This window comes from Artibeus jamaicensis, unplaced genomic scaffold, assembly GCF_021234435.1.
Source record: "Artibeus jamaicensis isolate MK-2021 breed Jamaican fruit bat unplaced genomic scaffold, CSHL_Jam_final contig_457, whole genome shotgun sequence".
Classification (NCBI taxonomy): Eukaryota; Metazoa; Chordata; class Mammalia; order Chiroptera; family Phyllostomidae; genus Artibeus; species Artibeus jamaicensis.
Genome location: NW_026521840.1, coordinates 2891765 through 2907850, shown reverse-complemented (window position 1 = coordinate 2907850; position 16086 = coordinate 2891765). Strand labels below are relative to the sequence as shown.

General features: G+C 39.9%; 1 protein-coding gene across 6 annotated transcripts in view; it reads left to right on the top strand.

Annotated features, from left to right (window-relative positions):
* OPHN1 (oligophrenin 1) overlaps positions 1 to 16086 on the top strand; it is a 271254-nt gene that overhangs the window by 242645 nt on the left and 12523 nt on the right. For all 6 annotated transcript variants that reach the window (XM_053666516.1, XM_053666511.1, XM_053666513.1 and 3 more), the window contains exon 21: positions 11338 to 11661. In XM_053666516.1, coding sequence (XP_053522491.1) covers positions 11338 to 11661 — 324 coding nt within the window. The remainder of the gene's footprint in view (positions 1 to 11337; positions 11662 to 16086) is intronic.

Genomic DNA, 16086 nt, shown 5'->3' with positions numbered 1-16086 from the left:
AGGAAGACACAAACAAATGGAAACATATACCTTGTTCATGGATTGGAAGAATTAACATCATCAAAATGTCCATACTACCCAAAGCAATATACAGATTCAGTGCAATACCTATTAAAGTACCAATGGCATATTTCACAGACATAGAACAAACACTTCAAAAATTTATATGGAACCACAAACGAGCCCGAATAGCAGCTGCTCTTTTGAGAAAGAAGAACAAAGTAGGGGGGATCACAATACCTGACATCAAACTGTATTACAAGGCCACTGTAATCAAAACAGCCTGGTACTGGCATAAAAACAGGCACATAGACCAATGGAACAGAACAGAGAGCCCAGAAATCAACCCAACTCTCTACAGTCAGTTAATATTCGACAAAGGGGGCAGTAACATAAAATGGAGTAAAGATAGCCTCTTCAACAAATGGTGTTGGGAGAACTGGACAGCTACATGCAAAAAAATGAAACTTGAGCACATACTTACACCATACACCAAAATAAATTCAAGGTGGATAAAAGACTTAAATATAAGCAATGACACCATTAAAGTCCTAGAGGAGAACATGGGCAAGAAAATCTCAGATATTTCACGCAGCAACTTCTTTACTGATATGTCCCCTAGAGTAAGGAATGTAAAGGAAAGAATAAACAAATGGGATCTCATCAAAATAAAAAGCTTCTGCATGGCTAAAGAAAACAGTATTAAATTAGCAAGACAACCAACTGTATGGGAAAACATATTTGCCAATGATACCTCAGACAAAGGTTTAATCTCCAAAATATACAAAGAACTTACAGGACTCCACTCTAAGAAGACACCCAACCCAATTAGAAAATGGGAACAGGACTTGAACAAACACTTCTCCAAGGAGGACATACAGAACATTCAGAGACACATGAAGAGATGCTCAATATAGTTAGCTATCAGAGAGATGCAAATTAAAACCACAATGAGATACCACTTTACACCAGTCAGGATGGCTATCATCAACAAAGCAAGCAACAAGAAATGTTGGAGAGGTTGTGGAGAAAAGGGGTCCTTAGTTCACTGTTGGTGGGATTGCAGACTGGTACAACCATTATGGAAAACAGTATGGAATTTTCTCAGAAAAATAAAAGTCAACCTGCCTTTTGACCCAGCAGTTCCACTGCTGGGATTATATCCTAAGAATCCTAAAACATCAATATCAAAGCACCTATGCACCACAATGTTCATAGCAGCACAATTTACAATAGCCAAGAGTTGGAATCAACCTAGGTGCCCATCAGTAAATGAATGGATCCAAAAATTGTGGTACATATACACAATGGAATTCTATGCTGCAGAGAGAAAGAAGGAGCTACTACCATTTGCAACAACATGGATGGAACTGGAAAGCCTTATGCTGAGTGAAATAGGCCAGGTGCTGAAAAACAAATACCATATGATCTCACCTTTAACAGGAAGCTAAACAACAAAACAAACAAGCAAGCAGAAAAAAAAACAAAGACACTGAAATAGAGAACAAGGGGATAGTGACCAGAAGGGAGAAGGAAGGGAAGTTAAGGGGAAACAGGGGCAGGGATTTGGAGGAACAAATAGGAAGGACACAGGGATGAGAACTAAGGGGGGTGGAAATGGGAGGGAGGTGGGGAGCAAGGGGCGGAGGAGGCTGGGATGGGAAAAATAAACAAAAAACTGTACTTGAAAAATAACTAAATAAAATTTTTAAAAAATGGCTAAGAACAAAAATAGACATTTAGACCAGTAAAAGAGAATAATGAGCCCAGAAATAAATTCACAGATTTGTGATCAATTGGTCTTCAACAAAGGTTAAATACAGAATGGGGAAAGTTTAGTCTCTTCAGTACATGGTGTTGGTAAAACTGTATATCCACATGTAATAGAAAGAAATTGGACCATTATCTCATACCATATACAAAAATCAACTAAAAATATGTCAAAGACTTAAATGTAAGACCTATAACTGTAAAACTACTAGAAGATAAAAATAGGGGGAAGCTCCTTGAAATTGGTCTGGGCAATTATATTTTTGTGTCTGATACCAAAGCATAGCTAACAAAAGGAAAATACACAAATGTGATTGTTTCAAACTAAAAAGCTTGTGCATAGCAAACAGTTAACAGAATAAAGAGACAACCTACAGAATAGAAGATAGTTGTATACGATATTATCTGATAAGGGTAGGATATCCGAAATATATAAGGAGCTCATACAATGCAATAACAAAAAGAAATAACTCAAATTTCAAAAGATCAAAGGATCTGAATAGGTCATTTCTGAAAAGAAGACATGTAAATAGCCAACAGGTATATGGAAAAAGCTCAACCTCACTAATCATCAAGGAAGGTCAAGTCATATCCACAGTGAGATATCACCTCACACTTGTTAGGGTGGCTATTACCAAAAAGACAAAATGTAAGTATTGATGAGGATATGAAGAAAAGGAAACCCTATCCACTGTTGGTAGGAATGTAAATGAGTACAGCCATTATGGAACTAGTATGGAGGTTTCTCAAAAAAAAAAAAAAATAAGAGTACCATATGTCCCAGAAATTCTACTTGGGTATATATCCAAAGAAATAAAATCAGTATCTCAAATAGATAACTCTACTTTGATGTTAATTGCAGCGTTGTTCACGATAATGAAACATGGAAATAACCTAGTGTCCATTGATGGATGAATGGATACAGAAAATGTGGGAGATACACAGACATAATGGAATACTATTTGCTCTTTAAAAAGATGGAAATCCTGTTACTTGTGACAAGGGTGAACCTGGAAAAATTTATGCTAAATGAAATAGCCAAGGACAGAAAGACCGATAATACTGCACAATCTCACTTACAAGTGGAGTCGAAAAAAGTCCAAGTCATAGATGCATCGAATAAAGTAGTGGTTGCCAGGGAATTGGGAGATGGGGAATGAGAAGGTGTTGATGAAAACGGTACAACATTTAAGTTATGCAGACTGAATAAGTTCTGGAGAGGTAAGGTATATCATAGTGACTATAGTTAATAAGACTGTTTGTGTACTTGAAGTTTGTGAAGAAATTAGATAAATATTCTCATCACATAAAAAACTCAGTAGCTATGATGGATGTTAATTAGTTTGATTGTGGTAATAATTTCAGAACATATCCATATATCAAAACATCACATTATATACCTTAAATATTGGCTTGGTCAAAGGGTTCATTTGTTTTTTTTTTTCTGTACGATGGCTCTAGTAGTGCTTAGTTGTCCTTAACTTTGTTTGAAACAATTTTGTTAGATTATATTGTGATAGCTGTCGTATCAGCATGCATTTAAAAAAACTGATCAAAATTGGTGAATTTTTGTGCAGCCATTTTATTTTATTTTATTTTTTTAATTAATTTATTTTTTAAATTGATTATGCTGTTACAGTTGTTCTATTCCCCCCTTCATTCCCCTCCACCCTGCCCCCCCAACCCCACCATTACCCCCCTTTAGTTTATGTCCATGTGTCTCAAGTCCTTTAGGTTCTATATTTCCCATGCTATTCTTGCCCCCCATCTATTTTCTATCTACTGTCTATGCTACTTATTTTCTGTACCTTCTCCCCCCATCTCTTCCTCCCACTCCCCTGTTGCTAACCCTCCTTGAGATCTTCATTTCTATATTTCCACTCCTGATCTAGCTGTTCTTTTAGTTTGCTTTCGTTTTAGGTGTGGTTGTTAATAACTGTGAGCTTGTTGTTCTTTCACTGTTCATGTTTCTTTAACTTCTTTTTCTTAGATAAGTCCCTTTAACATTTCATATAATAAGGGCTTGGTGATGATGAACTCCTTGAATTTGGTCTTATCTGAGAAGCACCTTATCTGTACTTCCATTCTAAATGAAAGTTTTGCTGGATAGAGCAATCTTGGTTGTAGGTCTTTAGATTTCATGATTTGGAATATTTCTTTCCAGCCCCTTCTTGCCTGTAAGGTCTCTTTTGAGAAATCTGCTGACAGTCTGATGGGGACTCCTTTGTAGGTGACTGTCCCCTTAGCTCTTGCTGCTTCTAGGATTCTCTCCTTCATTTTAATTTTGGCTAATGTAATTATGATATGCCTTGGTGTGTTTCTTCTTGAGTCCAACTTTTTTGGTACTCTCTGGGCTTCTTGGATTTCTTGGAAGTCTATTTCCTTTGCCAGATTGGGGAAATTTTCTTTTATTATTTGTTCAAATAGTTTTTCCACTGGTGGTTGTGTCTTTCCCCCTTCTGGTACCCCTATAATTCGGATATTGGAGCGTTTAAAAGATGTCCTGGAGGTTCCTAAGCCTCTCCTCATTTCTTTGAATTCTTGCTTCCTGACTCTTTTCTGTTTGGCCATTATTTGCTTTCTTCTGGTCCACTCCATTGATTTGAGTCCCAGTTTCCTTTTCATTGCTATTGGTGTCCTGTGCAATTCCATTCATTTCAATTAGTTTCGCCTTCATATATTTGTCTAATTTGTCGGTATAATCAACCAGTTCTGTGAGGATCCTGATTACCAGTGTTTTAAACTGTGCATCTGAGAGTTTTGCTATTTCTTCATCACTTAGATCTATGGGCTCTGGGGCTTTGAGATCTTCTTGCGACATTTTTGGTCTGTTCTGGCCCTTTAAGTGTGATAAGCGGAGCCTTGGACTCCCAGGTCGCTGGGTTGTGACGCTGTATGTGGGGGCGTGGTCAGAGCGGGGAAATGGCGGCGCCCTGTATCGCCGCTGCGGCTGGTCCAACCGCCCACTCCCTCGCTCGCGCGCAATTAGGCAACCGCAGTCAACTCGCTGCACCGCCTCCCCACTGTCTCCTCTGCAGTCGCTCACCCGGTGGGTTGCTCGGTCGGTCGCTCACTAGGTCCAATCCTGGGTTTGGAACCCGTGCGTCTGGATTCGTGCATCTGCCCGGGTCCGACCGAGCCCTCCCTTGCAGCTCCTCACCAGACACCGGTTTCGCCCCTTACCGGTCAGGCTGAAGAATTTGTTGTTAGCGGACTTCCGAAAAGTTCAGTTTTCCGTGTTCTGGTTGTGTTTTCTGATGCTAATATTTAGTTGTCCCTAAACTTGGTTGTGTGAGGAGGCACGGCACATCCACCTAAACCTCCATCTTGGCAGAAGTCTCTTGTGCAGCCATTTTAATATTGAAGATGGGGAAAAATAAGCAACACTTTCAGCATATTATGCTTTATTATTTCAAGAAAGGTAAAAATGCAGCTGAAATGCAAAAAAGAAAAAGATTTGTGCAGTGTATGGAGAAGGTTCTGTAATTGATGGAATGTGTCAAAAGTGGTTTGCAAAAACAAAAGTGGTTTGCGAAGTTTTGTGCTGGAGATTTCTCGCTGCATGATGCTCCACGGTTGGGTAGATCTGTTGAAGTTCACAGCAATCAAATAGAGACATTACTTGAGAACAAGCAACTATGCAGGAGATAGCAGACATACTGAAAATAACCAATAGAGTTATTGGTGAAAATGAAAAATGTGTCCTGTCTTTTACACAAACTTTTTGGCCAACCCAATACATACAACTTTTATTTGTCAATTGTTATCAGTAAATGTGGGGAGAAAATCAACTCGAGTGGATTCAATAACTACTCTCTGTCAGGTACAGTGCTACATAGAAGTAAGGCACAGTCTCTGTGCTCAAGGAGTTTATAGACTAAATGAAGAGAGATATATGTGAAAAAAATAAATGCCATTGAATGGAATAATTGCTTAGTATGCAGACTCATTCTGCATTTCTCCCCACCACTCTACTGAGACCATTTTTGTCAGGGTTACCAGAAATCTCCATGTGGCTAAACCAAATGGCCAGCCACTCCCCTGTTCTCATCATACTCAGTTTGTGCACAGCATTTGCCACAGTTGATTAACTCTTTCTTCTTGATACATTTTATTTACCTGGCTTTCAGGACACCAAATGCTCCTTCTACCTCATTGGACATATCTATCTTAATCTGCTCCTCTAGCTTTCTTTCTCTTTCCAATTTCTACATGTTGGAAGATCCCAGATTTTTTTCAAGTCTACTTCTCTAGGTTTCTTTCCTGTATGATCTCATTCAATTTCACAACTTTAAAGTGTCTTAAATTTGAGGATTATTTCCAAATTTATGTACTTAGGACTGTTATTGCCCTTCTGTTTCTATCTCAAATCCCTATTCCACAGTTATCCTTGGATAACTCATGGGACTCTGCAATTTAAAAGGACAAATGCCAGCCTGTGCTGGGTAGCTCAGTTGGTTAGAGTGTCATCATGATACACCAAGGTCATCATGATACACTCACCAAGGTGAGTTCGATCTCTGGTCAGGGCACATACAAGAAGCAACCAATGAATGCATAAATAAGTTGAACAACAAATCAATGTTTCTTTCTCAAATCAATAAAATTTTTCAAAGACTAAAATATAAAATAAAATTATAAATGCTATATGATCTCACTTATATGTGTAATCTAATCAACAAAATAAAGGAACAAACAAAATAGAAATAGAAGCATGGATACATAGACAGCTCTCAGAGGGGAGCAGGGCAGGGGGATGGGTGAAACAGGTGAAGGGATCAAGCCATATATATATGACACATAGACACAGACAAATGTGGTGATAACCAAAGGGAAGGGGGGTGGGGGAGATGGAAGCCAGCAGCAGGGATAAATGGACACGAGAGAGACTTGACTTTGAGTGGTAAGAGCACAATGGAGTGTGCAAATGATGTATAATTACAGAGTGTACACTTGAAACCTGTATGGTTTCATTAGCCAATGTCACCCCAATAAATTCAATAAAATGAAAATATTAAAATAAAATGTACAAAAACACAATTGTTGATTCCATAGTTTTCCTCAACTTACTCTTACTCTGGTCTCCCCCATCCAATTGCTAAGTCACCTAGTTGCTAAAGTCAAGAACTTTGGAATCTTCCTTGATTACTTTCTTTCCTCTTTACCTTGTATCTAATCCATTAGCAATTCCTGTTAGCAAAAGCTGTCTTTATACCCCAGACCAAGATGAAGTCTACTTTATTTAATTTTAGAGGGGAAGAGAGGGAGAAGAAACATCAATGTGTGGTTGCCTCTCATGTGCCCTGTACTGGGGACCTGGCTGGCAACCCAGGCATGTGCCCTGACTGGAAATTGAACCAGTGGCCCTTTGCTTTGAAGGCTGGCACTCAATCCACTGAACCACACCAGCCAGGGCATAAATACTACTTTTTAACACCCAAAACACCCCAAATCTAGCAAATTTCCATTGTTCAATACATGTTATTAACAATAGTCATCATGGTGTACATTCTAATGTTAGATATCCAGACTTACTCATCCTCCATAACTGTTGCTTTGTATCCTTTGAGCAACATCTCCCTGTTCCCCAAACCCCTCATATCCCCTGGTAATTACCATTCTCCTCCCTTCTTCTATACATTCAACATTTTAGGTTCTACATATAAATGAGATCATGTTGTTTTTTGTTTTTTCTTTTTGTGTCTGGCTTATTTCACTTAGCATAGTGTCTTCCATATTGTTTCAAATTATAGAATATCATTCTTTTTGAGGCTAAATATCCCATTTTCTTGACCCATTCATCTGTCAATAGACTCTTACATTGTTTCCATGACTTATTATCCTTTGAATTACAGACATCCTAAGTGGTGTGAATCCATACTCACTCAGTCTTCATCACTTCCCATGTGACGTAGGTATTTTGAGATCCATTTTATAGTGAAGGCATCAGAGGCTAAGGGAAGTTGAGTAGTTTGCCCAGTTCCCATAGCTACTAAATGATGGAGTAACAGTTTGTATTCATCTGATTCTAGAGCTCCTTTGTGCACTATAATATTGTACTTCCTGTAACCTATCTAAACACTATTCTTAGAAGGAACCAGTTCTTCTACTCACCTGCACTTACCACAGTTCTTTACCAGTCAGTAGCCGATCATTATTTTTCCCCTAAATTTTTTCTTCTAATTGTATGTAAAATAGTGTTTTAGTGAGTCCTTCCACTAGCATCATGGAGCCCTTCATATCCACACATGTAAGCTCCGTCCACCCACCCGCTTAACATATCTTGAATCTGTCTCTCTTTGCTGCTGCTGCCCCAGTTTAGATCCTTCTCATCAGCAGTCCCCTATCTGGTCTTCCTACCTCTGATTTCTCTAATCTGCTGTACTTTTCATAATGTACCTAAAAGAATACTCTAAAACCACATGTAATAATGCCACTTCCATGCAAAAAAAGTTAGGGTCCTCTGCACCCCAATGATTAAGTTCATATTCCTGAAGATGACATTTATGCCCTTCAAAATATAGTCCCCAACCTCCCTGAAAACCCTCATCTCCAGCTACCCACACTTTTCATCTGAAAGTGGTTTCTGTGATCATACCACACTAAGCTTTTTGTTTTTCTTTTACATTTACTTAGACCATGATCTTTCACTCCTCCAGGTTGTTCCGTGTCTGAAATCTCTTTCTCCCTTTTGTTTACCTATTGTAATCCTGGAATTACCAGCTCAAACGTGACCTATTTTACAAGATCTTCTACAGCCCATCAGGCAGAATTAGTACTGTCCTCCTCATAGCACTTATTTTCATGATTCTACTTGTGTGATAATAGTTGATTTATCTCTCTTGCTGGACTAGTGTGCAGCCTCTCAAAGTTCCTCCTCACCACTTACCCACACATAGAAGGGAGGCCCCCAGTTGGCGACTTGCCTAGTGAGGCCTCCCTGCTTGATAAGGATTTATTCCCCCTTCTCTGCAGTTTCTGAAGCTGCTCTATGTTCTTTCCTCTGGAAACAGATGTCTGTTTAGGAGAAAGGAATGATACTGAGCTCTCATTATTTGAAGGAGCGATGAACTCTCTTTTCCTCAGAAAGAGTGCAGATTCTGGAAATAGACTTCAGGCTTTGAAAACAAGGTCTACCACACTGGTTTTTGTAACACTGAGCCTCTTAGTGCCTTAGATTCCTTATCTGTAAAGGGACACTAATAAGAGTTTACTTACTGCTTTATAGACTAGTTTTGAAGATTACATGACATAATCCATGTATAGTATTTAGAGCAGGGCCTGGCACAGAGAAAGTGCTCAAATAATCGTATTTGTTATCGTTACCATAATTATCACTGTCAGTGTAATTATCATCACCACTTTATCATTAGTAATCAACATGTCACAAAACCTGGAAATGGTTACTCTGAGCATAAGGGCCTAGTTCCCATTACTGCTGTCATTCTATCCCCTTTTTCTGTGACCTAGGAAAAGATCCTTTCCTACATGGAAGTAGTGGCATCTCTGATACCAGAGGTGAACATCTTGGTGGGACTGTATTCCTACACTGTATTAAGATGATGATGATTCTGTCAGGACCTGTAGGGCATGGCCAACCCCTGTTGTAGCCTCTCAAAGAGAGCAGGGATGGAATTTTCTAGGGACTCTCTACCAGGATCCAAAAGTATTCAGATGGAAACATGTAACTGAGGTGTTGGGCCCAGAGCGTGTGGGAGAAGGAGTTCCTGTCACTGGTCACTTCCTTGGTTTGAGGGTAAATGTGCTTGCAGGCACTCCTGGGTGCTTGAGGTTTGAAGGTAGCCTCTACCACAAGGCATGTCCTGGAAGCACGTGACCTAGTTACATGGCACTCCTGTGTTTATGTCCCTGCTAATATTTGTGAGCCTTTGGTAATTTTCTTGTTTGGTTGCTCTAGTGTTGTAGCAATTGTGTTAGGGTTAAGACAGTCAGGGCGGTATATCCACCCTGGGGCCAGAGTAGGGGAAGTGTGGCAGAACTCCTCTTGGCCCTGCCCCCATGCTGATGGCAGCAGTGATTGGGGAGAGGTTCCTGAGGAGAATAAGACTCTTTGGGGCAGAGGGGAGCATCTTTGTAGCAAGATTTATTAGCCCTTTGTTCCCACATGGAAACTTGCCTCACTGCCCACGTGGAGCATAAGAGTATAAATAGTACCTAACAATTATTGAGTGTTTATTACATATCAGCTACTGAAATAAGTGTGCCATCTCTTGTAATCCTTGCCACAACCTTGAGAGGTGTAGGTACTGTTATTCCCATGTCACTGTGGAGAAAATGTGATGTACAGAGAGATTATGAACTTTGCCAAGATACTAGAGTCAGTACTACACAGAACTAAGAATCAGACCTGGGCTCCTCGCTTCAGAGCCTGCATTTCTTTGAACATTTTGTGATGCAGAGTTTCAAGCATAAACACAAGTTGAAAAGCAAAAATGATAACATTCTCCCCACGTATGTATTACCCAGCTTTGACAATTTAGCACCATCCGTCCGGTCATGTTCTATCTACACCCCCACCCACCGCCCCAACCCTTTCCTCATGCCACTCCATCTACAAATGTTTCAGTATGTAGCTCTAAATGATTTATACCCCTGTTAACCAAAATCACAATGCCATCACCATACCTAAAAGAAAAGGAAAAAAAAAAAAAACCAACCAGTAATTCCTTAAGGTCACTACCTATCGAATTAGGGTTCAAATTCTCATTTTCTCATATTTCTGGTTTTTAAAAATCAGGATCTAAATAAGATTCAAGTATTACAATTGGTTGACATGTCTCTCAGGTCTCATTTAAGGGACCAGAACCCGTGTTCTAACCACTACACTCTGACCAAGTTTTTCTGTTACTAAGGCAGGCAACAGTCTCCTTATAGAACAAGTTCTCAACCAGGAAATCAGGAAGAGTTTCAGGGTACTATATTCAGTTTTGAAAATTACTTTGAAAAACTTTGCATGTACTTTTGTAGGACAATTTTTTTAGGGAGAGTATCTCTGGCTCTCATTACAGTTTGAAATGTTTAAGTAAGTAAAACTCAGAACAACAGAAGCGTGCACTGTTGTCACAGGGAATTGTAGACAATAAACGCTACAAGAACATAAAATGGCTAGTTGGATTTTTTTTTAAACAAGGATGAGGAAGGAAGTTAAATTCTGTCAAGTTTATTAACCTCAAATTTGAGAGATCTTTACTAATTACTTTTCAAGGCAATATAAATAGTTAAGGAGTAACTGATGTCTTTTAAAAAATAATAGAATATACAGTTGATTAGGGACTCTTAACTTCCTTTTTAATTACATGTACCTTTTTAAAAACGCATCTTGCTGTATTGTTGTGAAAATCATACTTGGATCTTGAATTGAATTCCCTATTTGATGTGACTTGTGACCCTCATGTGAATTGGGGTCTGAACAGACTGATTTTGTGGGGTATTGTTGATTTTATTCACCCAGTGTGTACAGTTTTTCAATACCACATATGCATATATAAAACAAAAACATGATAAAGGTTATCATTAATCTTCCCTCTTTGTACCAACTTTGCCTAGATGAAATCCCACATCAAACACCCAATGGTACTATCACCAACAGTATAGAACCCCCCAAACTGCCACAGTATCCCAACCTGCCTGTTCAGAAGAGCGGAGAAGCTGATCCTGGGAGGAAGTCGCCAAGCAGGATTGTTTCAGACAGCAAATTGGATTCCTGCCCTGAGGTGGACGTCGGGAAGTTGGTGTCTAGGCTGCAGGATGGAGGGACCAAGGCCATGCCAAAGGCCACCAATGGACCTGTGCCAGGCTCTGGGCCCACCAAGGCCCCCTCTTTCCACATAAAGAGACCAGCTCCTCGGCCACAGCCTTATCCCAAGGACGGTAAGTGCCTACAAATCCCATGGGAACCAGAACTGAGTGTAACTACTTTGCACTTCGAGATCTTTTTAAAATGGGAGCTATCTAAGTCAAAATCTGTTCCATTTTACTAGCACTAAGATTGGAATGGTAGTAAAAGAACATAGAAACCACTCACAATGATTACCAGAATGTAAGCTGCAGGAGGACAGGGATATTTAGCCTGTTTTATTTACCTCTACATTCCAAGTACTAAGAACAATGCCTAACTGTCACGTAGCAGGCAGTCATTAGTTTTGGAGTAAATTAATAATAATGTTATTATTTATTAATATTATTATGGCTACTTTTGCCATGTATTGAATATCTTCTGTGTGCCTGGCACTGTACTAGGTACTGGATACACTATGTTCTATCCTCAGAACTTTACTGTGAAGACTGTATTATTGTTGTTTTTTTTTTTATTTCTACTAGAAATCTGAGGCTGCTAATGGTAAGTGACTTGCCAGATGCTACTAACTGGCAGAGCTGTGTGTCAAATCTCACCAAGTCTGGTAGGCACCAAAGCCTATGATTTTTTTTTCCTGATCAAGTACAACTACCGCTTTAGCTTTATATAAGAAGCTTTGAACCTGTGAACTATTGTTTTCTTCTCACTCTCCAGTTTTGTAGAAATACAGACAAAGGGACACAACCTCTGCAAACTTCTGAACTTTTAAAATTACAAATTCAGGATGTGGCTGGTTCTGCAAATGTAATCAGCTGCTACACGCAGAGACTCCTGTTGGGAGGTTGGGAATTTGGGGGGAGTATACACGTCTGAAGATAGTATGGTATTAATGGAAAGAAATGTGGACTTTGATATCTCAGAGGCTTAGATCCAAACCCTGATTCTTTTACTTGCTAGCTAGATAAACTTGTAAAAACATGCCTTATGTTTTATATCCTATCTTGTTCCATAAAATGTTCCTTAAAAAATGGTTTAAGGCATTTCATAATATAGAAAAATATAAGAACTTAAAACAGTAAGAGTGATTTACTCAATAAACAAATAATAATTTATTGAGAACTTCCTGTGTGCCTGCCCCATTCTCTGTGTTGAGGACGACAATGAGTAAGACAGACAAGGTCCCGGCTTGCTTGAGGCTTTTATCAGAATTTAGCTAAACCATGGCCTTAAATGGTTGCAAAAAACTAAAGAGAAAAATAATGTCATAACAAGAGAAGTATATGAAATTCCCATTTCCATGTGCAAGGACATAGGCCCCTTCATTTACATATTGCCTAGAGCTGCTTTCACACAATAGCAGAATCGAGCACTGGCAATGCAGACTTTGTAGCCTTCCAAGCCTAAAACGTTAAGTATCTGATACTTGACAGAAAAAGTTTACTGACCTCAGCTTTAGATTCTAGCTTTAGATTCTAGAGTACAGGTAAGACAAGTTGAGGCCAACAGGGAGAAGTGGTATAATAGCAGGAAGATGGAAAGAATGGAGTTCATACACAAAATGTTTGCTGTGAAGCCTTACCCACTTGCTGGAACATTTGGCTCCAAACTTTCTAGAGAAAACAAAAAGAGGGGAAAAAACACAATGGTTATCTAAGTCCAGGTTTTAAAGGTAACAAGAAGAAGCCAGTTGTTAAAGTAAAGCACAACTCTTCTGCGTTTGAGGTCAGAATGTTTCTGAGAAGCATTTTCTTCCATAGGCTGTTGCATATAACAGGGCACAATTCACTGAAAGCTCTTCATTGGGGGTCCCTTAAGATTTTCCTGATGTTTAACTGACTCTGCATTTATTCTGTGGCTCAATCTGCTGATGCATCTCTATGGTTATAGTTAAGCTATTTAACCTCTTTGCACCTTGGTTTCCATGCCTATAAATGGGAGAAATAGCTCACTGCTCAGAATTATTGCTACAGTTAAAAATAAATAACAAAAAAAATCTGACATAAATCAATATTCAAAATGTGCTATTAATTCCCTGCCCCTGCCCTTTCCCTCTATAAGATTTTCCTTTTCTGGGAAGTAGCTAAGTAAGGCCTGACTTCTATGTAGACATCTGCTTCAATTTATGTCCTATATTGACCTTTACATCAATCTGGTAGAGAGTTTGTGTAACTTAGCTTATGTTCATCACAGTAAAGTTTGTCTTGCCTGTCACCAAGCCCTAAGGTCAATCAGCCAGATCCTGTGAACTCAGCACACACAGTAACTTAGCCCTCCCTATAAGTTCCACTGAAACCAACTTCGGAGGCAAAGCTAAATCCCAGGGGCATTCCCTTCATCCCCTTCATCCACTGTCCTGCGCCACATGACTGGTAGCTGCTGCTCTGATCTAATGGTTTCAGTTACTATAAGTACTGATCTTACAGTGACTGTTCAGTGTCAGCCAGACTATAGAAATTTCTGCCACAGCATTGCCTGGCTTTGCTTTCTACCTCAAATAAGTTAGCAACAGGCTAGTGTGATGCAGCTTTTTTGAAGCCCCATGCCTCCAGTCTCAGTCACAGAAAGCATGACTGAGATAGTAGTTCTGGCCTTGGTGGGAAATTAATCAAACCTCTGCCGTTGCTTCTTTGAACCTTGCCCACTCCCACCTCCTACTTCTCCCCTTCCTCCCATTTCTGCTGCACTTCCAATGATAGATTATAGGCATGAGAGCAGATATCAATCAAGCCAAAGCTGTAAAAAAATTGACTCTAAGCTATAACTGGTAGTTGTCAGTCCCAGGTGCTAACCAGCAGCTTGAATGGCAATGTCAGAGGGAGGTAGCTGTCACCCCAGCTGACGTACTCTACACCTTGTAGTTGTCACTCCCTTTCACCTGTGTTGTTCAGAGCTTTGCTTGTCATCTTGAGGGTCACTGCATAGACCTCATTGCTTTAGTGATCCAACTTCACCACTGCCCTGTCCTCTACCTTTACCCCTTCTGTCGATCCAACTTTCGAGTGGACTTGATAGTCTCCATACTTGTTCACAGCAATGAAAAATAGCAACAGCAAGGTGCATGTTAAGTTGCTTTATTCTGTGGAAGTCAACTTTATAATAAGATCAGTATTGTTTGCTGATGTAACTTTGTCAAGTGTTCTTTTTTATTCCAGACATGGGACCTCATACTTTCTCTTCTTCTGTTGTATCTACTCATTGCGATAGGCCTATGAGATAGGCTTTACTCTCCCTATCTCATACATGGAGAAACTGAGGCTCAGCGAAGTGAAATAAATTGCTTAGCCACCCAGGTAGTAAGATGTACACATGAGACTTGAACCTAGACTCCTGGGGTACTACAGTTTTATTTTTAAATGGTTTTAGCTACCTTCCCCTTCCTGTTTTCTAAGAAGGGACTAGTCAAAGAATATATATGAGTAATCCACAAACATGGACAGTGGTGTGGGGATGGACTATGGGAGTGGGGGGTTGGCTGGGCAGAGTGGGGCAAAGAAGGAAAAATTGGGACAACTGTATTACAGTTGAATAACAATAAAAAATTTTTAAATAAAAAGTAATAACAATATAAAAGAACCTTTCATTTGGGGGAAACAAACTTATACAAACCCAATTTCTTCCCTTCCCTTGAGGATACTGTCTGTTACCAGGCCTAGCTTTGGAAAAAGGGCATTTGTGTAGCTCCTGCAAAGGGGCTTCAGGCTTTCCTTGGGGAATGGAAGGGGAAGACATATACTTGTATGTATGTGTTAACTTACTCAGACACAGTGCTATGCAGTGGGAGAGACGGAGATGTTCCTGTTTTCCAGAGGTTCATGGTGAGGCTGGCATGTACGTAGTCAGTTCCTCTCCAGTGTGACTCATGTTCCTGCGGGGTGAGAACAAATTCCAGTAGGAGCAGGGGAGCAAGGAGCCCTTCTCTGTGTCTGAGATTCTGAGATGAATGTGGGGAGTACATCCACACTGGGACCCTATGCCATAAGGGTTTGGTGGGGTGGGGGCTTCTTAGCTCTTTTCTTCTGTCTTATGGGAGAGAAAAGATTGCGTTCTCATGACGTGCTCTTGGGCTGGAAGAAATACTGCTTGTTAGGCCTTGCCTCGCCCCAGGGTCACGAGTTCTTTACTGGGGTGTCTCATGTTCTAAATGGCATTTACATCTGCTCCAAAAGTATTAAGAACAGACCTGCTCTTGCAGTGATGTGCTGTGCCGGCCATTACCCAGATTTTTTTGTTTGGACTCATTAAGCTTTAAAAATCTACTGTTTGGTTTTCATTCTCTGCCTTTCCTGGAGCCTACCTCCAGATGGATCCAAAAGGGCAATTAGTGGCTAAAGGAGGTAAGAGGCTTTTAGGTGAGTATTGGGGAGTGTCATAGAAAGAAAGATATAATTCTAGAAGACTGGGGGAATATCTACATGGGGAAACAGTCTCGCCTACTCTGTGCCCTCAGGTAGGGTGTAGATAGCGATAAGGGAAGGTGGAAGACAGTTGCTTAAGGTTGA